This window comes from Anopheles ziemanni, chromosome 2 (assembly GCF_943734765.1).
Source record: "Anopheles ziemanni chromosome 2, idAnoZiCoDA_A2_x.2, whole genome shotgun sequence".
Classification (NCBI taxonomy): Eukaryota; Metazoa; Arthropoda; class Insecta; order Diptera; family Culicidae; genus Anopheles; species Anopheles ziemanni.
The window spans coordinates 60973705-61000142 of NC_080705.1; the positions used below are offsets into that span (position 1 = coordinate 60973705).

The following is a 26438-nucleotide window of genomic DNA, read 5'->3' on the forward strand; positions in this document are numbered from 1 at the left end:
TGCGACTAGTTGCGGTACTTCCCCGTTCTTGGCGTCCTCGTTCCACAACGCCATATGTACCATCCTGATTTGTGCCCTTTTTTTCTGCTGTTCGTCCCCCGACCATACCAAACCGAAGCAATAGAATGATCATGCCGTTCGTTCCCTTGTTTGTTACAAATCTTCTTAGACACTCTATTTGACTTCTTTTCTTTCCCACAACACAGAAAAGCTTGTTGAGTCATTTGTATCTCTTTGTTGAACAAATTATTTATGATATTTGTCATATGCCATCCTAGATCCATTTTTTAAATTACAATCACAGCTCTTTGAAATTTCTTTTCCCTGGACCAGAACATATTTTTCTTTTTGTTGCATACATACAATGTCTCTTGCTTAGAAAAAAGTTGGTTTGAAAAAAAACTTAACAAAATATGACCGTCACAGCAACGCCTCATGTTTCGCTATATTAAACTAGTTTGGAGAAAAACCAGCCAAATTTTCAGGAATTTGAGGCGCGTCGGAAGTGAGGTTTTTATCAGCGTTTTTTCGACTTTATCAGTAGTGCACTGCTTATCAATCTCTTGGATTGTGATTTTCCAAGAAAACATCCATATTATCCAGCTGATAATATGTTCAGAACAGATCAACTCATCCGCAGCGACACAAACACGGCTTCAAAGAGCGCAGAGGAATGACTTCCAGATGAAAAGAAAAAGCGAAAAGAAAAAGAAGAAATGTAAGAAACAAAACGAAAGCAAACATCACACCACACACAACTCCTACAAATAGTGCGCAGTGGCGTTCGATGATCGCACCAGACGGTCGTTGTGGTTCGCCGACGGTTATGTTCTCCCGACGCGACGGGGGCAAGTCACAAGAACACCCCCAGCAGCAGCATACGTGCCCCGAGTGCGATATCCCGTGCTCACGTACGCACGGGGCCACTTGTGCTTCCGGATGCTGCCGGCGGGAACAATGCGCGGAGGGGGCTCGGCAAGCGGGGTCCCTTTAATTACCCCCACCGGAAAGCCGGGAGGCAAACAGAGCGGCAGTGTCCCTACGAGTGGCTGCATTTGGGCCGTCGAGGTTTTGGCCATGTGCCGCGTCTTCCAAAGGCCGAGTCGTACAATCGTTGTTCAATCAGTGTGTCCAAGATAAGAAACTAATCAAAACCGATCCTCAACGATTGGGGATTGGGTGGGTGGTTGTTTGGTACGGTCGTAAGATCTCGAGCAGAGAGAAAGAGGAGAATGGTAATATTTGTTGTCGGCAAATTCAATGAAGGGACATTTTAATAGAGTTGTCGCGCATTGAGGCGGTTTTCGAAGGTTGAACACGGCCGAATGACGTCCACCATGTGCTCTCCTCTTTGTGTGGACATCAAAGTGCTATATTTGTTATTCGGGGAAAATGTAAACTACAGCGTTAAAAATTAGAACGCCGTTATATAAGAAATAGTACTAGTAATAGCCACAATTTGGTTTATCTTCGTTGATTTTGGAACTGTTATAGTCATAGAGATCATGTTTGCTTCTTATGAGATCATCTTTGCTCCTGTTGTCAAAAATTTTTTTCTTTAAACCATCGACTAAAGTAGGTTTGTAATTAATTCTTCTTCCAGCTAAATATCTTCTCCATGCTTTACGTCCAATTACTTTTCTCTTCGGAGCTTAACATACATTGCATAAACATAGATTTATAACATTACGTTTGATAAGAGTAAAAATGCATAAAAATAACCAACCGCCTGTACTTATTCATTGTAAAGCATATTTAAAAAAATTAAACTACCAGATGTCAACGAAAGGATCGCTTATTATTTTCTCTCATCCACTTGGAATTGGGCAAGGAATTGGTAGTATTTATTGACATTTGTTGGTTTCGATCGTGGGTTGGAACTTGCAATTAGGTCTACAAGTTCTTCTAGCGAATTACAAATATTTTTAGCAGAGATACCATGAATTTACTGTGCTAACTTTCAGATAAACAGATACCTTGTGAGTACATATGTTAAACATTAGGTTAATTTCTGCTTTTGTTAGTTTAGCTTCCATTCGGAAGGCCACTTTTCACTAAAACCTACCAAGTATATACCATGCAATTTTTGCTTTAGTAAGGTGAGCAAGTTTAGCCCATTAGCATATTAAAATCCCCGGTACCGAAAAACCACATCTGTGAAACAATTAGCTAAGTTCGGTCAAGGATTTACAATTGACTCCATTGCGTTCCATTGGAATTAATATGCACAGAACTTGGAAAGATGTTCGCTATTCGATCTAAAATTGATAGATCATCACGAATGATGAATCAATGTTTCCTTTTTAATTCTCGATAATCAGGTGCGTATCATCGATTCGTTAGCTTATGAGATAATCGATTAGCACATTAGCTTCACTCTAACAACTTTCCGTTAATCTTGTTCCCTTGTGTTTAAAGTGATTCGGAAAACGTATAGCTATTTCGGTGGCCATATATGGATAATGCAACTCAGTTGTGAAATCCCAAAATATCTACCACCTTGCGAAGGTGCAATATGGGTAATTTCAATAAATTGTGAAATTGTGCTCGGTGTGAATATGTTGTCCACGAGTGTGGGCTCGGTGGGGAGGCTTACTTCCGCTCTATGCGGTTCTAAGTGGTTCGATCATCGTGCGAGTCTCGTGCGTGTAATCGCCTGCCACTGGATAGTGTAGTACTTGAGCGAGTAAAGACGTAACAGTGGCAAATACTCTGTGACTCACCGGACGACGACCACGTTCGTTCGTAAGGCTCGCCCTTGAAGAAGAAGCAGAAGTGTTCCACGAAAGTGGAGAGGCTTGGCATCGTGCAAATACATCTAGAGCACGGGTCGGCAAAGTCCGGCCGGCGGGCTAAATCCAGTTCGCCAACTGATTTTATCCGGCCCGTAATAAAACTTTAGTGCTTCATACAAAAATTCAAATCCAATTTTTATAAGATTTGTCCACGACGTCAGGTTTGTTTTCTTCCCAAAAATGAAGATTAATATTGTTCAACGCGATGGTTTTCTTATATGTTGAAAAATACATCAAAATACAACGAAAATAAGAATGAAAATGTTTGAAAAAAGTTTAATGACAAAATTTCAAATATTTTATTTTACCACTTTTTATGTAACTTTACTATTTGGAAAGATGATACTCCATTAAAAAGGGTACTACTTTGAAAACATTAAGTTATTGTTTGGTATCCGTTGTTGTTTAAGGTGTCTGGCCCCTGGTTTCGGTTTTCTATTAATCATCTGGCCCTTTTTAAGAAATGTATGCCGATCCCTCATCTAGAGGGTATCTCTTTTTCGGCCAGAGGAAGTACGCCGATCGGAAGCACACTTTATTTACCCCACTTTCTCAACCAATTCCTTCCCGCCACCCTCGTAAAACCCGTTACTATCACTACCCTAACCTTCCCGATACCATTAAACCTGCTTCCTATCTACATGCCTGTGATCGAAGAATTGGCTTATCAGTACGTTCTCACTATCTATCTCTCCGTCGCGCTGTACCAAGGGTCTGATGTTTTCTCCTCTTCTATTTTAAGGTACCACACGTTACGTTCCTGGTATTTTTTGCAGCGAAAGCAAACAAACCGCGAAGCATCGGAACCAACGGACGCGACCACGGCCAGTTAGTTCATCGATGGTAACGCAGCAGGAAACATAAATGTAGCAGCGAGCGCCGACGGCAAAGGGCGATTCCAGTGGAACAAAACACGTGTGCCGAACGCGAAACCAAGTGAATGAAAATCATCTCGACGGTGGTTTGCAAACCAGCAGCATCAACAAATCAAAAAGTGCAGAACCGGGTGAACCTTTGGGTTAGAAAACCTCCTCCCCGGCGTTAGGCAGCAAGCTTCCGCCAGCATGGTGCTTCCGTTCAATACCACCGAAGCCAACACGGGCCGTGCGGCCCCGCTGCCGACGGCTCCCCCGATGGCCTCGCTGGCGCCGGAATCGGCCCGCACGGGGGCGACCGATTTTAGTAACATGACCAACGGCACTCCAACCGCCGACGGTGGCCAGTTCGTGGACTTCCTCGTGCTCGGCAACAAGGAGAACTATCTCGTGCGGGCCGAACGGAAGGCCATCCTCGACTCGAACACCGGGCTGGCACAGATTTTGGCGAATTCCGGTGGCCCCGGTGGCAAGTGTGTCGTGCGTGACGTGAACCGAAACAACTTCGAGACCTTTCTACGGTAGGTACGGGACTGAGGGAAATTGTTGATACCATTTCCCGGGCGTATATGGGAAACCCTACGCTATTTGTCCGCCTTGTCGTGTATCTTGAGTCAGTAATACCGGTTCAATTGGGTTTGCTTAGCAGGCCATTCGCGCTGGACAAGGTCGAGTTTTTAAGGTGGGGATGAAATTCTCTCGACTTGAGTGGCTTGACGAGCACACTGCCATCAAATAACTAAATTAGATTATAAAGACATATTACTTTGGACAGATGATATGTATGTTTCCTTGCTGTGGAGACTTATACTTCAACTTTTACTACAATTATGAATAGCTTAACAGCTTCTATTTTTAAACGCTGAGGAATTGCGGCACACGTTTCGCAAGTATTGCTGTCAACACACGCGGAACGGATTTAATTAACAAAGTGAATTGATTACCCACTCCCCGATGAAAGCGAAGCGTAAGACAACTTATTATACAGATGCGGCCGCTCATTCGTCTTAGGCGATCTCCCCCCATGTGTCCCCAAACTGACCAAACAACATGTGGACCGGTAATTGCAGCTCAGTAATGCTGTGCCGCACAGTAATCACCTAACACTGATAAAGGCGTTCCCGATAGTTACGCCGAATCGGCGCTATTGAGTAGCTGCAAATCATTGGTGTTAAGTGTTGAGAGTACTTGAGGAGAGGGGGTGACTCTCTGATTTTTTTTGTCCGAAAGTGCCATGCGTCTTGTTTGAACAAGATCATCTTCTTGGCACTTCTGGCGGCGCGGTTTGGCGTCCCCCTGTCGTATGATTCATTCGCAGGGGGTTTGTTCATGTTCTTATCAAGTACGTACTCTTCTGCATCGGACAGCACCCGTGGGTGCGCGTGCCCTACGTGTGCTGCACAGGGTCAGCGAAAATAAGCCAGCCTTGCATCGGAGATGTCGAACTGCGCCGTAGGTTCGTGACTAATTTTTATTTTTAATCAATTATTAGTGCGACACTTCTTTTATTCTTTATCCGGCTAGTCATTTGACAATAGATATTTCTTTCAGTTTTTTTTACTGAAAAGATGCACTTAAACGGTAGTTAAACTTAATTTTTAAACTTACACCATGTGCACTTATGTAACTTCACCTTTTTTAATGACAATGATAATTAAAGTGAGCTTCGTTTATTAGGGATGGTGTTATACATGGGAATAAATTTTAAAGTTAGGTTTTTAACCATTTCTTCCAAAAAGCATTATTTGTAGGAAAACATCAAATTTAACTATTCTTAAGCCCTAATGACACACGAAAGAGTTTGCAAAAACTTGTATTAATTGAAAAAATTTAAAAATATGTAAAAGCAAATGCTCGATGTAGCTAAAGTAGATTTTGTTTATACTAAATCTATTGAATATGCCTCTTATTTCATTACGTCGAAAGTGCTAACAAGCATAACAGAGTCGAGTGCATTGATTGTGCAACTAGCAGTGATAAGAATAATAAGTATTAAATTTTTGTATGAATGAAATTAGGGTTGTAAATGACTCTTTTGACTACACAAACAAGTAAAAAACAAATGCATATTTTTATCGAAATAGGTCAAAGGTGCTGGGGTAATGTTGTAAATGAGAGATGTTTCACGTGTGAAAATAAGGTTGTTTTTTTATTATTCAGTTTAATTTATTAATTATTCCCTTTCTGGGATTCGCTCCAGCAATAAAAAGATAATTTGTAAGAAAATAAGACCTAACTCCATTCCGATTCTAAAACGACTGCGAGTTTGACACCCCAGATATCTTTGATTGCAATGGCATTGCTGTCTCTATGTTGTGTTATAGAATGTTTTCTTGACGGTAAATGTAATGTTCATATATTACTGGCACCAATCCAAAGTGACTTCAAACTGACGCATTGATTGATTGATGGAATCGGCCGATTTTTTGTTCAATCATTTTTCTGTGCCACCAGTTTCTAAATGTTTCTTCTCTTTTGCCCGCTAAAAATTTACAGCTATCTTGAGACCCGGTTCATCAAATTCGTCTCCCCGACACACACGCTCGAAATGCTCGTGCTGGCCACACGCTACCAGTGTCCCCAGCTGGAGATCCACTGTGTGAAGGAGCTCGATCTGAACCTGAACGTTGACCACGTGCTGGAGGTGTACCGAGCCCTTTGGTTCTACAACTCCGTGCCATCGGCCGCCGTTACACCGAATTCCGGAGCGGCTCGACGCAGAACTCGCTGCTGCCCGACCCGGCGCAACAGGGAAGCCAATGGGGCGGCTCGTGGGCCGGTAACGCCCGAGGAACACTTTGCCGCGCTGCTCGCCAACTGCCTTCAGCTAATCGATATGCACGCGGAGCAGGTGCTCTCACAGGAGGCCATGATGGCCCTGCGTTTCCCGGAGCTTGAGATGATCGTGAAGCGGGATGCCCTGCAGCTATCGTCCGAAACTGTCCTGCTCGATCTGCTCGCTCGCTGGAGTCTGGAGGATTGCAAGCGCAAAAACATAGACCCGACGGCCGAGAACCGCCGCCGTGCATTGGGGGCACTGTGCTACGCGCCCCGCTACCTCACGATGAGCCGCCGTGAGTTCGAGGGTGCCCGGGAGCGCATCGAGCTGCTCGATCCGATCGAGTCGCAGCTTGTCGGTGACATATTGATCCGCTCGGCCGGTGGGAAGCAACAGTCGTCCCGCAAGGCGGCTGGCCTCACGCCAGAGCAGCAGGCTCTGGTGGCCCGATTCCAGGCCCCTCGGCCTGCCTTCGCTCTGCTTCCGATACCACTCAGTGCCCGCAGCCAACCGCGCAACTACCCGAAGAAGATGCGCAAGGCCGCCGAAGAGGCTGAGCGGGAACGCGACGGAACCGGCAAGAAGGGTTGCTGTGATCGACTCCTGCTCAACTGCCTGTCCGTGTTTGCCTGCATCTTCGACTAGCGGTGCTGCCTGTAGGGGCCTGATATCGGGACAGCCTAACACGTGATCGTGCGGAAGCGGATGCCTTCGCCAGGAACTGAGAATCTCGCACCATCATCATACATACAGTCGACGACAAGCAGGGCGCGGAGCAGAAGGAACAACGCGTGGCCAACTGCCATACCTGTGTTTTGTCACCTGTCCCCTCATCCCTACAGCGGCAGACTGCGCCAAACAACTAAATTATTGCCACTAAAGATATGCTAAATGATTAGAAATCAAACAAAACGACCACAAACCACGACGAATCGATAAATCTCCCTGGGAAAGCCTGAACGTGATCACGCAAAAATCACGCATGCTTGTTTATGTTAAGCTATTTAACGGTTACTTTACTTTGGTAACGTCTTGTTTTACTTTTTGTTCCGAATTAGTTCGGTACTATTCTTCTTTACTTTTCTTTACGAGCATTATATACATTCTCAACATATACAGTTATATTTGTTATGCTATAAGCTATAAGCGACGATAGTTAATGGATGGTTACGTGTTGTTAATGCGTGCCTACTGGCGCGAATCTATGTTCCGGGGTTAAATCATGAATACTCCGTAGGTTTAAAAATCCTTAAATATGGGCAAATAATTTTGCTTTCTCGGGTGACATATTAGAGGAACTGTATCCAAAAGACACACGTCTTTCTTTTATCTGAATATTCTCCTAACGGAGCACTGAATGACATGATTTTTAACAAAGCGGAAGAAATATGAAATCGACAAATTTTAGCATCATCCCAGTACTACAGAGCATTACCAAAGCAAAACCGAACGAAACGTTTTAACCAGAGTCACTACAACGCCTTCGTTATCAGTCCGTTATACCGGTATGTGCCATCGGGAAGACAAGGAGCAGACCAAAAAAGTTAGTAACCGTAGGGAAGAGAAAATCGCGAAGATAAAACCACAATCATAAACCTCTCGCCATAAAGCAAGTTATTCGTTGCAATCAATAGTTGGTTTGCCATACTTTTTTTAACTGAATTCCGAGGCAGCCATAAAAAGCATAGCTTGTTCATTGCTTCGGATGTACTGAGCACCAGCGATTTGTTATAGATATATGCATTGTTCATTTATGTCGAAGCATTCTTTATGACATGGAAAATATTACCTTCACACAAACTATAGGAAAATGTGTTGCGTTGTGTTAAAAACTCTATCGCTAGACAATGAAAGTAGAAGAAAATTACTGTGGGATTACTGTGAAATAGGCTAATGTGTGAGTAGCGAAATATAAGTTTTTTTCTGGTTTTTTATGCACGCACAGCCTCTGTTACATCGACACATTATTGCAAGTTAATTCCTTGAGAAACAAAACCCGTTAGCGAAGCGAAATTTGCTTTAAAATATCAAACTATCAATCGGTTGTTTATTTGTTATAAAAAAGTCAAACTTATATTTTAGAAATCGAACTCTTAAACCAATATGTATGATTAATAAATAATTATCGTGCATGTGACGGCATTCATCGCTTTTCGAAGATATGCCAACAGGCGAATGAAATATTCTAAACCGTATGTCCAACGTAGAGGGAAACCATTTAAACTACGTTGTTTGTGTGTCATTTTTACAATTGTGAATTTAAATGTTGGATCATGCAACTGAAAACGTCTACGTATTTGTGATTTGAAATAATATAATCGATTGAATTACACAAAAGGAAACAGTACCCTGACCGTGTAACATGCTCATACAGTGGGTAATGCTCGAACAAAACTCGTTTGGGTTTAGATTTTTTTTTTCATATGTAATCTTACGAGCGCCACAGATAAGCGAATTTACTTTGGTTGGATCAGTGCAGGGAATTATTCAAATTTTCTTTTTTTATCGATTAAATGTTAAAAAAGAAAAAAGATATGTTTTACGCTAAAAGATATGTTTTCCGACTGACGAAATGAAGATTGAAAATAAATAAACTGATTAATAAATTTAAACAAAATGTGTGGTATTTACTGACCAAATATACTCCTTTTATCTGTTCATTTCTATCTATTTCTTATGTCAAGTCTAGGTGTAATCAGCTTGCAAATCAAAGCGCTATTAATCAATTTTATAAAAATTAGTTGTTTAGGTGTCAACATATAAGTTTAAATTTAATTATTAATTGTAAAAATCCATTTCAGGAACTTTCTACCTCAGTAGTCGGCATTTAAAATATCATTTTTTTCTACGCATTTTATATATCAAGTTAGGCTCCTTCAAAGTTTTAGGTGCCGCCTTTCTGCGCGGACGACCAGACTCGTTCGAGGCTACCGATAGATTCTCTGTCGATGAACATGGTTCGAGGGTAGTACCATCAAAGTTCGAACTACCGGGGTAATTGTCGTTCGGATTCTTATCCATTTGTCCGGTGGGCCCACGATGCGCTGCCCGTGTGAACGATAGAACATTCTGCTCCGTCAGGGGACGCAGCACCACCACAGGCTCCAGTTGTTTGTTTAGCGCTGTGTCACTCTTCATCTTCTGTGTTACTCTCAGCTGTCTTGTACTGATAGAGGAAGGTACTGGCAGCCTGGTTCCCTTGGTTACGGGCGTGCTGCAACTTGCATTGCTGATAGTGTCTTCCGGAAGGAACACGGAGGTGTCCTCAAAACTACTGTCGCCACTTTTACAGTCACGGTCGGGGACGACGGGTCGATAGAGCGTTGAAAGCATCGATTCGCTTGCAGTCTTCTTTAAAACGCCTCGCTCTCCATTGCTACACAATTGGTAGCGCAAGTGTTCGTTGTGTTCAGGTTGCAACTCTTCCGCGTCTATACTAATCCGGGACATGTTTTTCAATGTATCCCTTATATCATCTGTAAAACAAAAAAAAATAAACATTAGATTGAAGAAAATATTGATCCAATTATTATGCTTAAGATTTACCTTCTATTTCCATATCGCTGCTTTCGTCTGCTGGAAGAATATGTGCGATCGGTGTAATAGTGCTCGGACGATCAGCCTCCATCACATCACTTCCCAACTCTCGAATTCTATCCGGTTCTTCCTTCAATACGCCGTAGATCTGTCGTCTATCTCCACTGATACGGGACGATTTGAACACGCGCTCCCTTTCAATCGTTTCAAATGATTCATCGAAACTGTCGTTTTTCGATGGACGTTTCAATCGCTGCACCAAAGGACTAGCCGGCAATAGTGAGCCGCAACCTGAAGCCCCATGTTCTTTCGATGCTAGCGGCGTCAGCGATTCCTCCAGGCTGCAGTTTCTGACACAACTTTCATCCACTTCTTCCTCTTCCTCATGTATCACCGCCTCGTGCACGTACGGTGGATTTTCACTTCTCAATCGTTCGTACACCTGACTGGCGCGTGGTTCCCGGTTCCGCTCGTACTCTTCGGCTAACGCATGCGGCCGATTGATCTTATCAAACATCTTCACACTCTGGTCTTGAACAGAGATCATCACATCCGTTATAATGCGCAACTGGTCCTTTAGCTTGCGCACCATGTCTCGTAGTAATGCATTTTCTTGCCTCACAAGCAGCATAGTGTTGTTGGCTTCGACATACCTCTGCTCTGATAAAGTCAGGTCCCTTTTAGCTTGAGTGTTTGCCTGTGCCAGCTGATTGTTCAGTATACGCAGCGCTTGTACCAATTTATCACTTGGAACTTCGTTCATTCTTGTAAAATCCATTATGGGGTGAAATCATTCGTTTTACAAACCAATCCGCCCAAGCAGTGTTACTTTAATCAAAACAGTTGCAGGCACAACTTCGTTTGGTTCAAAAATCGAACAAACGTCAAGCTCACATCCCATCGGCTAGCTTAATTTTTACGTCACATAATTAAGCTGCTAGCATCGACGATTTTGACGAAATTCCGTAAATATAAATTCTTTCATTGAGGTGCAGAATATAACATAGACTAATTCTCCCAGATTCATGATTAAATATCTGCAAAAAGGTATATTTCAATTTCTACAAACTACAACACGAAAAGCACAGCCACAGTTCCTAACTTCACGCTGTAAACAGCATCCAACTAGTGTTACGCACTTAACCAGTGATGGTAAATTGAAGCTCTGAGGCGATAAAGGAGCGAATCCTTTCATTAGCTCCGGGCTTTGATTTCTAACTGGTTCAACCGATTTGTCAAACAACAACAACAACATTAACTCGGGGTCCACACTACAGCGCGACGTCGCCTGACAGGAGCTGAACTCCATATAAAAAAAACCTTGCGCGATGTCGCGCGAATCGCGCTAGATTTTTTTTGCAGGGAGTTCAGCGCCTGTCAGGCGACGTCGCGTTACGCGACGGTGCAGTCTGGAAAGCGTGTAACAACCAAGATGATTTTACTGCAGGACGAATAGTCTTCCCGGTTGACAAAAATTCAAATTTTTTGCAGCTGTCATGTAGTACCAGCAAGTTTTTCCATGGCAGGTTGCTGGGACTCTTGCTGGAACTACATAGTACCAGCAACAATGTCAATTTCTGTCAACCGGGTTTACATCAAAATTGGAAACTAGATAACCAGATATTTTGGGGGATCGGATGAAACCTTTCGCTCCAGCTCCGACGACGTATCTCTACTTGGCACGTCATTCCATTGGTGTCATTCAACAAACGTGTTTTCACATGCCTTTGCAGATTCGTTCCACTTGTTTTGCTGAGTTGCACCGATATCTTTAGCAGATTCCACCGAACGCTACATTGTAGTTGATTGAACAAAGAGCCTCGCCCACGCTGGAAAAAAGCAAGAGTTTCAAGTGTTCTGCTCTGCGGGAAACGAGATAACCACTGAGAAAACCAACACTAGCGTGTGCAAAAGGGTAGGTACGGTCTTGCCTCGCTTATGAGATGTGTATGTTACGAACATGGTTGGTGTGCTGAAGCTTCGTGAATCATTATTTGTTTTGCATGCTCAGCGATAAAGAGAATAACAATCGCATCCCATGTACGCGCTGCTACATGGACAGAGGTTTATTTTATATTCGGTGAATTCATGGTTTCCTTTCCACTTTCTTCCTACAGTCCGATGTTGCAAGAGCTAAGAAGCGGTGAAAACACAAACATCTTGCGAACGCCGTTCGAGACGGTCACCGAAGGAGATGACAAGGCGGTAAAGAGCAGAAAGGAACTTCGATTGGAGCGGAAAAAGCGCAAACTTCTCGCTCTCTCTGCGGTGATGATGTTGAATGATCAAGAAGGCATCGGAAAACACAGCAGAAACGTTCACTCGACAGCCGCTTGCGATCAAGCAGCAGTTACTGCCGACGACCAGGACACTTCAATAGTGAGTGAAGCAAAATTAAGAACAATTCTTGCTAACAATCACACGGCGTTCACCATTACGGAGGAACAGAAATCTGATCCTGACCGTAGGGAGGACGGTCCATTGGAAGCAAAGCGTCGGAAGGCCGAAGAAGTTTCCAACATCAACAACAACGGTGTTGCGGCGCCAGAGGGTCCCGAGAGTTGTGCTAATACGGCCACTTCCGTAGATAGCGCAGAGGAGTATCGTGCCCTGAAGGCGTACGTTAATCAGAAGAAAAACATGCGCTACTCTCCGCGCGTCATACTAAAACCGGTCGGGCAGGATGCGCTACTTGATCGTCCGGTTAATTGTGATCGAATTCCGCTCTTGCTAGACGATATTCAGGCCTTGCTGATGTATGCGCTTCTGCGCACGGACTCTCCACTTCAACCCCGCTGGGCCACAATTCATAAAAGTACGAAACTGACCCACACGATGGTACTGATCGTGGAGGGCTTCAGCTGCGAAGATTATGTGAACTTACGCGAACACATGCCTGCCAGCAGCGCCAGCAACAGTGGAATCTTTGGCACAGAACACACGCTTCAGGTAGTCTGTCCGACGAGCAAGCTCGTCGAGGAGATGGCCTGCGTACCGCTTAGCGACACACACAAGGACATTCTAGTGGCCGAGTACGGTTCGCTCGAAGCAGCCATGCAGGTATGTAAAGACCAGATGCTAGTGCGGAGAAGCATCTTTCGGAACATACGCCAGTCGCCGGATGTCCTGCACAATGGGTTGGATTACTCTGCATTCGATTTGCCGCCAACAGACAAGTACCCTAGAACGCAGCTCCTCCTCTCGCCTATTCAGATGATCAACGAAGGCTACCCGCTACCACTGACAGGTAAGATTTTGGCGAAAACCGATTAAGCGAGCGATGCATCATAGTTCTTTTTTCTCGCACTTCCAAAAGGCACACTACAAAATCGATACAGGCACTACGTGACGACAAGTGACTTCTATCTACCGGTTACCCCAAGATCGCCGATGTTCGGGTTGGATTGTGAGATGTGCGGTATTGTCGGCAACAAATCCGTGCTGACGCGTGTGTCGATCGTCAACGAGGCAGGCGATACTATTTACGACGAGCTGGTGAAACCGCGCCAGCCAATCGTTGATTATCGCTTCGAGTACTCTGGCATTTCGAAGGAGATGCTGGCCAACGTGACCAAGCGTATCGAGGATGTGCAGCAAGAAATCCGAGCATTGTTGCCACGGGACGCCATTCTGGTCGGGCAATCGTTAAACTGCGATCTGGATGCACTGCAGATGATGCACCCGTACGTGATTGACTCGAGCATCGTGTTCAACCTGACGGGAACCGCAACCCAGAAGGCGAAGCTGCGCTTTCTGACGAAAAAGTTTTTAGAGAGGGACATCCAGTGCGGTACCGGCGGACACAATCCGATCGAGGATTGTGCGGCAAGTTTGGAGCTGGTCCAACTGAAGCTGTCCAAGAGCATTTACTTCGGCGACCAGTGGTTGCAGGATCGCAGCAAATACCATCGATTCATCAATGCTGGCGGACGGGTGGGCATTGCCACCGAATCCGAGGACACGGAAATGCACGATGATGGCGGAGTGCTCCCAACGCATCAGCAGCGCGGTCAGGAAATCACATCGACCCTGTTTGCCCACGCGAAAAAGCGCAACAAGCGGTCCGCCATCGTTACCAACGACAACGAGGAGTTGAGTACCTTCGAGGCGTACTTCGGGGAAACGATTCTGCAGAACGAGGGAGCCCACGAACCCAATCAGGGATCGCGCCAGTGGTTATCGTTTGAACGGAAGCGTACGGCTGAGGAAGCTATTCGAAAAGCGGCTGCCGACAGTTTGCAATATGATTTTAATTTAACCTACGTGAAACTACCGCATGATATAGGACGCGACAGCAGCAATAGTGATGACGCCGAGGCGAAAAAGATCGCACTCGCGCGCCAGATCGACGGGTGGATAGAGCTGTTGTACAAGGCGATGTCGCTGAATGGGCTGTTCGTCGTGTTGCTTGCGGGGCAAGAGGAGCAGGTGGGAAAAGCGAACCGCATTGCGGTGGCCATGGTACAGACAAAGAAGTAACAACGTTAAAGGACGATGCACCAACACGGATGGTACACACTTCTTCCCCGTTTGGCTCTTACAACTGCTGTGTTTCTGTTCTGTGTATAATGCGTTTTGAATAATAATCATGAATAAAATTCCCTATTGAGTAATATATATGTAAAGGTGAAATTGTTCGGTTCTTTTCCTTTGTTTGAGTTATGTGAATATTTTTTCAGATTTTTATACTGCAATGAAGGAATACACTATCCTGTGTTAATCATGTGTTTTACCACATGATTGATGGTTGTTTTTTTTTAATCAGCGAAAGAACAGCCTGTCACTTCGGGTTTAATAAATCGCTAACCATATTTCCTGTGGTTAGATCCATTTTCCAAATCCATCCAAATTCATGGCAACGTTGATGAATATACGAGGGCGGACCCAAAAGTAACGGGAATCGGGTTGTAGGGAGAAGAGGGGGGAAAGGGGATCGGGTTCAATATTTTTTTTAAAAATCTTAACATGTTCTTAATCAGTATGCAAAGTTTAGTTTCTGTGAGTGCATCCGCTTTGAGATTTTTTTTCAGTGTAACGGTTTTAGTTTTTTCGGCGATTTTGTGAGATGGCCAAGTGGAACTGAGGCCAACCTCGTTCTGGGCGCCCCCCAACTTCAAAAACGGACGAAAAAGTTCAAAAAATCAACAATCTTATTCAGAATTAGTTTATCCATAATGGAGGATAAACTTAAAAAATCCACCCGGCAGATTTGAAGATGTTGAGGAAAAACAGCTGGAAGAAAACGACGGATCCGTGACGAGACTGGTTCTTCCACGGAACTGAGACCACGACAACGCACCTGCCCACCAAGCGCTGTCCGTGAGGCAGTTTTTGACCAAAAATGACATGACACCGATTTTTCCATCGTGGAGAAACAAATTCTGAACAAGATTGTTGTTTTTTGGAACATTTTCGTCCGTTTTTGAAGTTGGGGGGCGCCCAGAACGAGGTTGACCTCAGTTTCACTTGACCATCTCACAAAATCGCCGAAAAAAATAAAATCGTTACACTGAAAAAATTCTCAAAGACTAGTGGATGCACTCACAGAAACTAAACTTTGCATACTGATCAAGAACATGTTAAAATTTTAAATAAAAATATTGAACCCGATCCCCTTTCCCCCCTCTTCTCCCTACAACCCGATTCCCGTTAATTTTGGGTCCGCCCTCGTATTTTGGATGCAAAGTAAACAAGTTTTTTCCTGCGGGTTTTTGGACTGAGTCTCAAGACTAGGAAATTTTAGAACGATCAATAATGCAAGTACGATAGAAAAACTATACGAGGAAGTTACCTGGTACTGAACACTTCGTTCAACCATTTCAATCTTCAGTTTTGGGTAAAAAATAAACTTGGAATCGTGAACAAATCCGACAAAAATTGAGATAGGTTTTTTGTATCAAGTACTAAAATTTTCTTACGGCCGGATAATATCAGTTGTCATGCCGGTCATGTTTGGAGAGTCCCCGATTTGCACCATAATATACCCAAGAGTACGCAGTTTTGAGTGATAATTTTTCTGGAAACGTGAATGTATTAAACATGAGCGATCAAACGGAATATTATGTTCAAATGTTTTATTAACCCGTTCCATTAGTTCTCGTTCGGCACAAATGTACCTTATACATATTTCTTCGTAAGAAAATCAGTTCTGAGAAAGGCACATACAACTACTAAATTTATCTCACTGATATCTCAATTACCACTGTTTTTCTCCGCGGCATGGATTTTGTAATTCTGATTGCGCTAGCGCAGGAACACACGAGAGTTTCGGTTAATGCATTTCGGAACATTTTCTAAGCTTTCTTTTAGTGTTATACATGGCGCTCAACCTAAGACCAGCGGTTTTGACCATATTTAAAAGCTCGGATAATTTGCAACCTTCCTATAAACAATTCAAAATCAACATCCTTTTTAAGCAAACTAACTAGAGACATTTAAGTACTACAGTGTACGCCTTACTATATCGTACTTGATCGAAGGGAATGTCAAAACTGATGAGTTTGAATATGTGAAAATAAACGAAAATTAAATATTATATGGCAGTTCGATTATGCGGAATAATGTTTCGTTTTGATTGTACAAGCCTTTTGTTCCTGCCTCGTTTCGAGTGTATCTCTGATACGACTAACCGTGCGCAAAGATCCTGTAATCTTTAAACATCCGCTTCATCCTCCTCTAGCATACCATCCGGAGCCATGGTGAAGAAATCGGGTTCACATTCCTTTTGCTTGCGGTACGTTTTCTGGTTGTTACTGTTCACTCGCGAAACGCCCACCAGAAGCTCGCGACCCATGATGGGATTCAAATTACGGCACAGTTGGTAGAGTACAAACCACTTACCGGTACCGTGGCCCTGCAGGGCCCGGACGACAACTCCCGCCCGGATGGGCTGCAGTTGAGACGTTAGCAGCCAAAGACGGAAACCCCTGCTGCATAGAAGCACCATCCAGTACAGCAGATTGAGCGCGGATACAATGGCCAGCACGATAAACCAAACCCACAGGAAGGCGAAAATCTTCTCGTTTACCACGTTCAGTGACAGTAGACAGAGCGCGTCACGGTTCTGCTTGGACCCGCTCGGGCCAATGAAGTGGAAATCGCACTTGGCCATCTTTGGGAACACCAGCGAGTTATACCGGTTCCAGGCAGGAAAGTCGAACGCCATCAGAGCACGCACGGCCGGATGATAGTTCATCCAGAATCCGGAGAAGATCGTGTTGAGAAAGAATATGTTCAACATCACGTTGCCAAAGTTGAGCACCATACAGAAGCAATAGCGCACTAGATAGCTGTGATAGAGCTGCGGGCATTCGGCGGATAAGTAGGCGACGAGTTTTTTCTTACGACACTGTTCCCATTGATCCGGCACAATAGGGGAGGCTGAACAAAAAGAAAAGATAGAAATGAATTAGATACATAAAAAGATGAAGGAGTTTTTTTCTTTGGTACAAAATGGGCGTACTTAATCCTTCGCAAAGAGCCTGCAAACGGCCACCTTCCCAGACTTTCCACAGGATGTTTGGGAGTGTAAAAAAACACGCCTGCAAGGCCAAAATGAACACTACCCACTGGTAGTACTTCTGGTATGATCGGTCTTCCTCTGGAATGTTGCCAATTTTGGCACTTATTTTTACCAAATCGGTACTATCCAGCACTGAAAAAGGTATAGAAACGAGATTATCAGCATATAACCTAACAATTTTAACACATGCTCCCCTTTTAAGGTCGCGTACAGCGGAAAACGGTATCTATGCGATATTACCAAAACTTGGATCCTTGCTAACGTAGGTCCCCATTATCCAGCAGAAGTCGTTCATCGTCGATTCGGTCACTTGTCCACCGCCGGTAACGCATTGGATCGGCTTGCCAAAGTATTGCTGGGCCGACAGAAGCAGCGATGCGAAGAGCAACAGGTACACCGTCACTCGGCTGTGCAATCGCCATACGAGATCGGTCGAATTGACCGGCTTTATCTGCAGCAGGTTCTGTAGGGGCCGGATGAAATCGAGCATTTTGGGGCTAACCGCGTTATTCTACTATTTAACGAGGTTCGATACACCCGGTACATTCAATGCTGGGAAAGTAAAGGAATTGCAATTCAACCACACACTAATATCGGAAAGAATTTTGTTTCACACAATGTTCAGCGCCTGTAATGCTGATTCGCTGGAGCTTAGTTTCCCACGCGTGGTATGGCGGGTAGTCGATTGCCTACTGGAGTGCGAATAAGTGCAGAAGAAAAGAAATGGCGACCACTTTTTGGCGATAGTAGTAGTAGTTTGCGTAGTAGTATGTCAACCGATCGCTACGACGATGTAATGAATCTTTGATATTGGAAGAAATTGAAATACGATGGGAAGTGACGAAATTTTTAACAGGATTTACACTATTTCATACGCACTTCGTTCAACACGCTTTTTTTTACAATGAGCAATGCTAAAACTGCAAAGTCTGTCTAGCAAGTACCGTTGCGCAGTTCAGGTTCTTGGAAAGCACGGTGAATTACCGCCATTTTTGAAAGGTCAAAGAAATACTGCTTTACACAAGGTTGTTATAGCTCATCTAGACCAGCTAACTTGCATTTGTTGTTAACTACCTTGGTAGCGACGTTTCGATTTAGTGATGGGCATACCGAATGAATTTCATGTGAATGATTCCGTTTCCGATTATTTCGTGAAGAGTGCGTGTGTTAAATTCGCCTACCTTCAATAATGCTTTAGTTTAATTGTTAGTTTTTGATAATCTTTGATTAACTTATAGACTTTTGGCATGCTCATTTATATCGGAAGATTGGCAGTTGGCTCAGTTCGTAATCTTACGAAATAAAGTACTGCTGGGTACGAATCGAGCTACCCAGCACTAGCTCGCTTCGGCAAATATGTCAAAACTACAAACAACTTGTCGGTCGGTCGATGAAAAAATTACCGATATTGTATTTTTCGCGTAAAGTAGTGCATTTTATATTAATTCAAGTGTTGCTTTTTGATAGTGCATTATGGACAGCGATCTAGAGGTAAATGGTTTTCCTAAAGGGTTAAATCTGCTAGTCCAGAACATCGCTAAATGCAGCGAACGAAACGAAGGTTATGTATGGGACACTTTTGTTGATACGATACAGTTTCACTTGCAGCAACAACAAACCAATGGTTCAATGGTACCACCGCCAATGCCCTCTGCTGAACTGTTGACCGGTGATTTCGAGGAGGTCGACGGGGAATGGCCCGGACAGATGGATCCCATGGTAGAAGCAGAGCAAGAAAGTGAACAAGCTGACCTATCCCCAGCCGACGACCAGCCGCAGCTGGAGGAAGAAGAAGAGGAGTCACAACGGTCGGTACTGTCGCCCCCACCGTCGCTAATGTCCTTGGAAGTGGAAAATCCCGATGAGAGCGAGAAACGACAGGCCGAACTCGTCCTTCCCAAGGCGCTCGAGGATGTACTAGCACTGAAAACTATACGCGCTCAACAGCTCGATGCAGAGGACACTCTGGACAGTCCTGGAGCTGTCCTGCCGGGCTCGTCATACCTTGAAGGTGAAGGGGCAGTGGAATCGGATGACGAAAATGCTAACGAGCCGCCACTGGTCGACGGTGAGGGAGACGATTCATCGCTTCAAGAGCCGGACCAGGGTCTAAACCGGGTTGAAGGAAAACAGGACAAAAATCGAAGAAAGAAAAAACGAAAGAAGGAAAATAGAAAGGCACGCCGGGAGCAGATGCAAAAGGCCCACGAACAGCGCCTGCAACATCAACAGCAACAGCTGGAAAAGCCGTCAAAACTAACGGTCCCGGGGAAAAAAGGGCCTGGCTCGAAGAAACCACCAACCAGCCAAGAGTCACAGGAAGACGTTGTGGAGCATTCGGAAGAAGAAGCGCGTGCTGATACCGACAACCCGCCCTCGGGAGATGAGGAAGAGGGCGCAGATAAGGAGAAAAGTATGAATAACTTGAACGGTCGCAAGCAGAAGGCTTCGGATGACGACGAGGAAAATAAAGAGGATGATCAGCAAACCAATGGAAGGAAGCATACCGAGGGCGATGAGATGGAAACGGAGGAGCAGAAAGATGAGAGTGCAGAGAATGATAAAGAACCGGTTCACATAAAATCACGCAAACAACGTTCGGTGAAAGGGAAGAAAGGGGCGAAAGAAGTCGTTGCAGCTACAAAACAGGATGACCCACTGGAGGGTATCGAGATAGAGTACGTCCCGGAGAAGCTGTCCTTTACCGACCTGGATCCGATGTATCGACAGTTCTATCAGGTGTTTGAAATCTTCAAGCTCGACACCAAATCGAAGGATTCCCTGCGCGCTGGTGAAGATGCGGAAAAGGAGCGGGCGGCCGCCGAGGCGCAGCGGAAAGCGGAAGAGCGAAACGAAGACGATGATGACGACGACGACGACGACGATGACATGGGCGACGACCGGGACGATAAGGATGACAAGGAGAAAATCTCCAAGCGGAAGCTGAAAAAGCTGACCCGCCTTAGTGTGGCCGAGCTGAAGCAGCTCGTTTCACGACCGGACGTGGTCGAAATGCACGACGTGACCGCGCGCGACCCGAAGCTGCTGGTTCAACTGAAGAGCCACCGAAACACGGTACAGGTGCCGAGGCACTGGTGTTTCAAGCGCAAGTACCTCCAGGGCAAGCGCGGTATCGAGAAGCCACCGTTCGATCTGCCGGCGTTTATAAAAAAGACGGGCATCATGGAGATGCGCGCCTCGCTGCAGGAGAAGGACGAGGCGAAAACGCTCAAGGCGAAGATGCGCGAACGGGCGCGGCCGAAGATGGGCAAGATCGACATCGACTACCAGAAGCTGCACGATGCGTTCTTCAAGTGGCAGACGAAGCCACGCATGACCATCCACGGCGATCTGTACTACGAAGGGAAGGAGTTTGAGACGCGCCTGAAGGAAAAGAAACCGGGTGACCTTTCCGAGGAGCTGCGCATTGCGCTCGGCATGCCGATTGGGCCTGCCTGTCACAAGATCCCTCCACCGTGGCTGATCGCCCAGCAGCGTTACGGACCACCGCCGAGCTACCCGAACCTAAAGATACCGGGACTAAACGCGCCCATTCCGGAGGGTTGTTCTTTCGGGTATCATGCCGGTGGCTGGGGTAAGCCACCGGTGGACGAAAGCGGAAAGCCACTGTACGGCGACGTATTCGGGATGGCCGGCATAGACGGCGAGGGTGGCATGGGCGAGGAGGAAATCGATAGAACCGTTTGGGGCGAGCTGGAGTCCGAGTCGGAGGAATCGTCCGAGGAGGAGGAAGATGAGGGTGAGGATTTGGGAGGTGCGGGTGCACCACCGGACGAGAGTGGCCTGATCACGCCAGCCGAAGGTCTGGTGACACCGTCCGGATTGACCAGTGGCGTCCCAGCGGGCATGGAAACGCCGGACACGATCGAACTGCGCAAGAAGAAGATCGAGAGCGAGATGGAGGACAACGAGACGCCCGTGCTGTACCACGTGCTACCGGAGAAGCGAAACGAGCGCATCGGAACGGCGATGATGGCTTCGACGCACGTGTACGACATTGCGGCTGCCGGAGGTGGAGGAGGTGCTGCGGCGGCCGCAGCAGCAGCAGCATCCGCAGCGGCAGCTGGCGGAGGAGGCCGTGCGGGACGAGGTGGGCAGCCAGTGGATCGCGAGGGTATGATAGAGCTCGCACTCGATCCCTCCGAGCTCGATCTGGACAACGAAGCCATGGCCCAACGGTACGAGCAGCAGCTGCGTGAACAGCAGAGCCACCTGCAGAAGGAGGACCTCTCGGACATGCTGGCAGAGCATGTGGCGCGACAAAAGTCAAAACGAAAACGACAGCAAACCGACACTACTAGCAAGCAATCGAAGAAGTACAAGGAATTCAAGTTCTAAAAATCTCCAACCTCGGGGCACCTTCCGTTTTACTTCCGCGCTCGTGGTCTCCGTGTTTTCCCAGGCGAACTCTATAACACACCGGTATCGGTCGATTGTTATCGATTGTGGCCATCCATTGATAAGCAACTTTTAATTTTTGTATTCATCAAACCTACCTAAGGTTCGACACGAGAAAAGTAAACAAGCAAACCTTACATGAAACTAGAAATAAATTCCATTCTTCCTTTCTTGTGTTACGAACAGAAAAGGGGTCCTATATAACCTGTCGATGTGGGTCTTTTGTGAAGTTTGATTTGATGACCAAATCGTCCAAATGTGTTGTAGAAATGAAATCCAAATCCTTCAAATTCCGTGTATTAGAATAAATAAAGGAATGATTTATTGGCAGCTTAGTGGCCATTGGTCGCTCCGTCGCTAGGTTACACCAAATTTACAGCAGTATCTGATACTTGTACTGCTTTGGAACTTTCGAGATTATCATCCGACCATCGTAACTAAGCGACGCGAACATCCACGGATCCGCTGTGCTCCACTCGACCCCGTACACCGAATCCTCGTGCTGATCGAAAGTCTGCAACAAACCATCGGCCAGGTGTTCCCGCAGTTCACCGCTCCCACCGGCTGCTCCACTGCTGCCAGATTCCGTCTCTCCTGCTGCTCCACTGCCCACTTCGGGTGCCTCGGAGCTTACGCTTCCGGCACAAGTCAGCAGCACCTTCCCGTCGCTTCCGCTAGAGAGTAGCAGCTGGTCATGGAATGTGTTGAAGCGCACACTCCATATCCAGTGGTGATGGTCACTGCGGGCAAACACGTGCTCCTTGGTGTTACGGAAGTCCCAAACCTTCAGCACACCATCGTCACCGCCCGTCGCGATGTGACACTGCTTGTTCGGATTGCAGTCGAGATCCCGCACCAGCTGACTGTGTGCTTCGTCGATGGTCCAGACAACGTGGTTTGGATCACGAACGTCGTAAGATCTATCGAATGATATGGGAGTAATGAAGTTGTGTTTCGTGTACTAGACGACCCCACCAAACCAAACCTACCTTACACTGCAGTCGTGCAGAGCAATGAATTGATTGCCCTGGTGAAAGTGCGACCATCGTCCGGTTGTAAATTTGGGAACGTTTTTCGCGTTGATCTCCGCCGCCACGCGGGTTGCCGCCTCGGCCCGGTTGAACAGTACGATCTTCCCGTCGATTACGCAGGCCAACAAGTTAGGGTCAGTCTGATGGAACTCGGTGGTGCGTATTTCTGCTCCGTAACCCTCGGTTGCGAGTTTTTCAACCTGTGCGAACGCAAGAAACTCCTGCTCGCCGTCAACTGACTCGAGCGACTCGGGTAGCGTTAGCAAGGCCGCCTGCATTGCGATTTGCGTTCCCTTGAGCCAACTGTAGCAGCTGGCCAGCAAGCGCGGATCGTGAGCACTCGCATTCAGCTTCCATACCTCACCGAGTGGATGGGCGAATATTCGAGATCGCAACGCCGAACTGTCCTCGTTCAGGTCAACGACGTGCAGCTGGTTGTTGGGCTTGAGACTCTGCGTGGCCACGAAAAATCGGACATCATTGCTCTCGGCCTGCTGGGACGCTAGAGCTCGGGCCTACACCGTGGGACGAACAGTTGGAGAATGTAAACCCAACGTTTTACTGGTAACGACAGAACTTTCAATAACAATAATCACCTGGAACTCTAGCCCATAGACGAGCGAATTATTGTCTTCCATCGTTAGATCTGTTGTTTTTGTGGATAAGATTTGACATTTGTCGTTTTCAGAGAAAACGCCGACTGTTTTGTTTTCATCAGTGACGTCACGAATATTGTAAATATGTAGAGACAATTGGGGCTCGGTAGGCTCTGAACGAAATGTGGAGACAGAAGTTTAGAATAGAATAACCCATATGTTTAACAAAATCAAGCACCAGAAATTAAAATATGATGAATGAAGGAAAGAAACAAAACAAGGTCATAGGACAATAACATATGATACATGTTATTATTACTCCCATTTACTGCAGAACACATGGAAAAACAAAATGTTTAAATCTGATGTGCAAGAATATAAATTTACTATCATATGGTAAAAAACGAAACCAACGCTTCTTAACACACATTTGAGTGATTGATTTTATTTTTCGCACATTTTACGCGCTTCGGTTCCGTTAAACTTAATTTTTGTCATTTTCTGTCAGCTTTTTCAAACTATATCCCTTGTGATGAACTAATCTTGTTCGTGGTTTAGTGGGTGGGGAACTGCGGTGACCAGTAATAAATCCGAAAAAAGCTTTAGTGTGGCGAAAAAGTGTAGTTTCCTAATTGGTCATTTAAAAAAACACAATGGGAAAAACTAACGGCTCTCAGTGGCTCGCAACACAAAGAACGTTTCTCCATATTAGACGCGCTTTAAATTACATTCTTCCTTGGCCATGTCCTTGTTGTCGCACACATTTAAATTAAATCGTCCGTCCGCCTTATACACACACAAAGCTTATTATAAATACACGATTCATTATCATCGCAGCGGTGATTCCTGGTGATGTAGGTTTGGAGTTGCTCTGCTCTTTTTATGTATACTTTTAGAATCGCACATATCATTGGAATGCGTACCTTTAATTTTTTTTCAGTTGATTTCGGGATGGGTAAGCATACAAAAATCTTCAACTTTTTTCATGACCGGACATAAAAGGTGTAATTCGTGGGAACATTTATCAAAATGACACGTATAAAACGAAAGGAAAACATAAATAACAATGAAATATTAAAAAAAAAACAAACATTTCAAACGGTACCACAGAACCATTCCTGTTAAGACTTAAGCATTCTCAATTTCATGAACTCATAAAAAATTTAATTTCAAAGCCAAGATTGGTTTTATGCAGCTTGCGTAAATATGGGTCAAAAATAAGAACAGAGCATAAAACGCCACCTCATCGTTAACTAAAATATAATGCGATTGATTGACTGGCTATTCATCTATCCTTAAATTGCTCTACTAATAAAAAGGGATATAGGTAGGGGGATTCACGGTGTGGAGGAGCAACCACGGCCCTTCGTTTAGGAGTCCTTATTTTTCTCGTAAAAATCATCCAGATACTTTTTGTACTCGACCTGATTCGGCCACAGTTGGGAAGCTTGCGAGTTAAGCGGACTATCGTTATTTGGTTCACCGAGCAGGGACTGGATGGAGAGCAGGATTGTCCGCACATCGTACAGGGCGGACCACTTGTCCTTCAGGATGTCAAGGCAGATCGAACCGCTTAGGTCGACGTTGGGGTGAAAGCAGGGCGTGATAAACTTCACATTCGGCGCCGAGTACGGGTAGGAGTTGGGAAACTCGAGCAGAAGCTTGTACTTCTGGCCCTTGTAAACCGTATCGTCCGGGCCGCTGATCGTACCGATCCATTTGAAGAAATTCTCCCCCTCCGGGAAGGCAGAGATTGACTTTTCCGAGGACAGCATCAGAGCCATTAGCTCCTTTTGGAGTCTGTGTTGAGAGTGGGAAAGAAACAATTCAATTAGTATAGTTTTTGTTGTTTTTTTTTTAAAAGAAAATTAGAAAGATGGCTTCCTACAACTGATTGCCTTGGGTCAAAGACCTCTTGCAAATGACGATATCATTAATTCACACAAGAAACGAATGCTTGATCTTCAATTATCGACTTGGGAATGCTTGATTTCAAGTTTCCCGGTGTACAAAGCACCCCGCTCGTACAAATGAGATCTAGACTCTGTTATCAGTTTAGAAAACTAGTATTCAAATGCGGGATACATAATACTATATGGAAGACAAAAGACCGCCATGGAGAAAATGGTGCGCTGGATATCCGATCGAAATTTTTGTTAACGGTGCTGCCTAACCTCCAACCCTTCCGTACATACACGCATACACGCGCATTGAAAACGCGCTATTTGTATCGGAGTAAAACAACTCCAGAAACACTCGAAATAAAACGTCTGCAGAAGCAAAAATGCTTGCTAGAGAGCTTCACGACAGCATGGGATGGAAATGCAATTAGATGTTCCAGCGATGAAGTTAGAAGCATCTGGCAGATGGTTGCAAGAATGCAAATAAGCGCACTTGGGATATTGATGTCGTATTGCAGAAAAGGTGGTTTGCATGCCATGAATGTGGAAATTCCCGTTTTTCTTCTCCTATTTTTTCACGTACCGTTTGCTAACTGCATGGTTATTGTTGTTTATCAGCGTCTCGTCGTTCTGTTTCGATGGGTTTGAGGACTGTGCGCGCTCGGGGTTAATGTTTTGGGCCATTCTCTCGATCGTTTGTACCACCTCGCACCTTCTTAAACACCTCTGCTTTCGCCTCCTTCGCCACGACGCTCCTTATACACCAGTTGTGGATGGATGGAGGATTCCCTTCTTTTCACTCTGGGTGTTCGTGTGCCCCTTTCCGCTATGCGCGTCAAATACGCGATAATCACGCTGATCTCAAAGGGGGGAGGGGTTCTGCTTCGCTAGCGTTAGTACACTTTCCCAACGATACTACTTTCTTCGGTATCTTTTCTTAACAGCTGTGCGAAAACCCACAGACTGCTGTTGTTGCTGCCTAT

The 26438-nt window shown here is 45.4% G+C and overlaps 7 protein-coding genes across 8 annotated transcripts; 3 read left to right on the forward strand and 4 right to left on the reverse strand.

Annotated features, from left to right (window-relative positions):
• The first annotated feature begins 3859 nt into the window (after positions 1 to 3859).
• On the forward strand, positions 3860 to 7094 carry LOC131281677 (uncharacterized). Its single transcript, XM_058311025.1, has 3 exons — positions 3860 to 3938; positions 4002 to 4191; positions 6167 to 7094. Exons 1-3 carry the CDS (start codon positions 3860 to 3862, stop codon positions 7092 to 7094), a joined length of 1197 nt encoding a protein of 398 aa, XP_058167008.1.
• A 2081-nt stretch (positions 7095 to 9175) lies between these two features.
• Positions 9176 to 10823, reverse strand: LOC131293995 (uncharacterized). The gene is made up of 2 exons (XM_058322043.1): positions 9996 to 10823; positions 9176 to 9925 (listed from the first exon to the last, which is right to left on the reverse strand). Exons 1-2 carry the CDS (start codon positions 10762 to 10764, stop codon positions 9285 to 9287), a joined length of 1410 nt encoding a protein of 469 aa, XP_058178026.1. The 5' UTR covers positions 10765 to 10823; the 3' UTR covers positions 9176 to 9284.
• A 928-nt stretch (positions 10824 to 11751) lies between these two features.
• LOC131282964 (uncharacterized) lies at positions 11752 to 14507 on the forward strand. Its single transcript, XM_058312522.1, has 3 exons — positions 11752 to 11901; positions 12104 to 13233; positions 13303 to 14507. The coding sequence occupies exons 2-3, from the start codon at positions 12108 to 12110 to the stop codon at positions 14463 to 14465; spliced, it is 2289 nt and encodes a 762-aa protein (XP_058168505.1). The 5' UTR covers positions 11752 to 11901; positions 12104 to 12107; the 3' UTR covers positions 14466 to 14507.
• Positions 14508 to 16039: 1532 nt separating this feature from the next.
• LOC131281138 (innexin inx4) lies at positions 16040 to 18144 on the reverse strand. The gene is made up of 3 exons (XM_058310398.1): positions 17749 to 18144; positions 17449 to 17640; positions 16040 to 17366 (listed from the first exon to the last, which is right to left on the reverse strand). Exons 1-3 carry the CDS (start codon positions 17996 to 17998, stop codon positions 16639 to 16641), a joined length of 1170 nt encoding a protein of 389 aa, XP_058166381.1. The 5' UTR covers positions 17999 to 18144; the 3' UTR covers positions 16040 to 16638.
• Positions 18145 to 18859: 715 nt separating this feature from the next.
• Positions 18860 to 22131, forward strand: LOC131282696 (splicing factor 3B subunit 2). 2 transcript variants are annotated; one of them, XM_058312224.1, is made up of 2 exons: positions 18860 to 18999; positions 19117 to 22131. In XM_058312224.1, the coding sequence occupies exons 1-2, from the start codon at positions 18982 to 18984 to the stop codon at positions 21865 to 21867; spliced, it is 2769 nt and encodes a 922-aa protein (XP_058168207.1). In that variant the 5' UTR covers positions 18860 to 18981; the 3' UTR covers positions 21868 to 22131. The 2 variants fall into 2 exon arrangements, with proteins under 2 accessions (XP_058168207.1, XP_058168206.1); XM_058312223.1 differs by having other exon boundaries at positions 18884 to 18999; positions 19105 to 22131.
• Positions 22132 to 22239: 108 nt separating this feature from the next.
• Positions 22240 to 23596, reverse strand: LOC131281074 (EARP-interacting protein homolog). The gene is made up of 3 exons (XM_058310327.1): positions 23555 to 23596; positions 22917 to 23473; positions 22240 to 22847 (listed from the first exon to the last, which is right to left on the reverse strand). Exons 1-3 carry the CDS (start codon positions 23594 to 23596, stop codon positions 22301 to 22303), a joined length of 1146 nt encoding a protein of 381 aa, XP_058166310.1. The 3' UTR covers positions 22240 to 22300.
• Positions 23597 to 24647: 1051 nt separating this feature from the next.
• Positions 24648 to 26179, reverse strand: LOC131285991 (ubiquitin-conjugating enzyme E2 C). The gene is made up of 2 exons (XM_058314850.1): positions 26039 to 26179; positions 24648 to 25354 (listed from the first exon to the last, which is right to left on the reverse strand). Exons 1-2 carry the CDS (start codon positions 26137 to 26139, stop codon positions 24925 to 24927), a joined length of 531 nt encoding a protein of 176 aa, XP_058170833.1. The 5' UTR covers positions 26140 to 26179; the 3' UTR covers positions 24648 to 24924.
• Between the last annotated feature and the right edge of the window lie 259 nt (positions 26180 to 26438).

Excerpts from the sequence above, each read along its gene's own strand:
- LOC131281677 (XM_058311025.1), top strand. The coding sequence starts at position 3,860 with ATGGTGCTTCCGTTCAATACCACCGAAGCCAACACGGGCCGTGCGGCC. Across the intron at positions 3,939-4,001 it reads GGCTCCCCCGATGGCCTCGC|CCGCCGACGGTGGCCAGTTC; the intron begins TGGCGCCGGAAT and ends ACGGCACTCCAA. Across the intron at positions 4,192-6,166 it reads AACTTCGAGACCTTTCTACG|CTATCTTGAGACCCGGTTCA; the intron begins GTAGGTACGGGA and ends AAAAATTTACAG.
- LOC131293995 (XM_058322043.1), bottom strand. The coding sequence starts at position 10,764 with ATGGATTTTACAAGAATGAACGAAGTTCCAAGTGATAAATTGGTACAA. Across the intron at positions 9,926-9,995 it reads CAGCGATATGGAAATAGAAG|ATGATATAAGGGATACATTG; the intron begins GTAAATCTTAAG and ends TTTGTTTTACAG.
- LOC131282964 (XM_058312522.1), top strand. The coding sequence starts at position 12,108 with ATGTTGCAAGAGCTAAGAAGCGGTGAAAACACAAACATCTTGCGAACG. Across the intron at positions 13,234-13,302 it reads CTACCCGCTACCACTGACAG|GCACACTACAAAATCGATAC; the intron begins GTAAGATTTTGG and ends CACTTCCAAAAG.
- LOC131281138 (XM_058310398.1), bottom strand. The coding sequence starts at position 17,998 with ATGCTCGATTTCATCCGGCCCCTACAGAACCTGCTGCAGATAAAGCCG. Across the intron at positions 17,641-17,748 it reads TAGCAAGGATCCAAGTTTTG|TGCTGGATAGTACCGATTTG; the intron begins GTAATATCGCAT and ends TACCTTTTTCAG. Across the intron at positions 17,367-17,448 it reads GGCTCTTTGCGAAGGATTAA|CCTCCCCTATTGTGCCGGAT; the intron begins GTACGCCCATTT and ends CTTTTTGTTCAG.
- LOC131281074 (XM_058310327.1), bottom strand. The coding sequence starts at position 23,596 with ATGGAAGACAATAATTCGCTCGTCTATGGGCTAGAGTTCCAG. Across the intron at positions 23,474-23,554 it reads TCTATGGGCTAGAGTTCCAG|GCCCGAGCTCTAGCGTCCCA; the intron begins GTGATTATTGTT and ends CCCACGGTGTAG. Across the intron at positions 22,848-22,916 it reads CTGCACGACTGCAGTGTAAG|ATCTTACGACGTTCGTGATC; the intron begins GTAGGTTTGGTT and ends ATCATTCGATAG.
- LOC131285991 (XM_058314850.1), bottom strand. The coding sequence starts at position 26,139 with ATGGCCCAAAACATTAACCCCGAGCGCGCACAGTCCTCAAACCCATCG. Across the intron at positions 25,355-26,038 it reads AACCATGCAGTTAGCAAACG|ACTCCAAAAGGAGCTAATGG; the intron begins GTACGTGAAAAA and ends CTCTCAACACAG.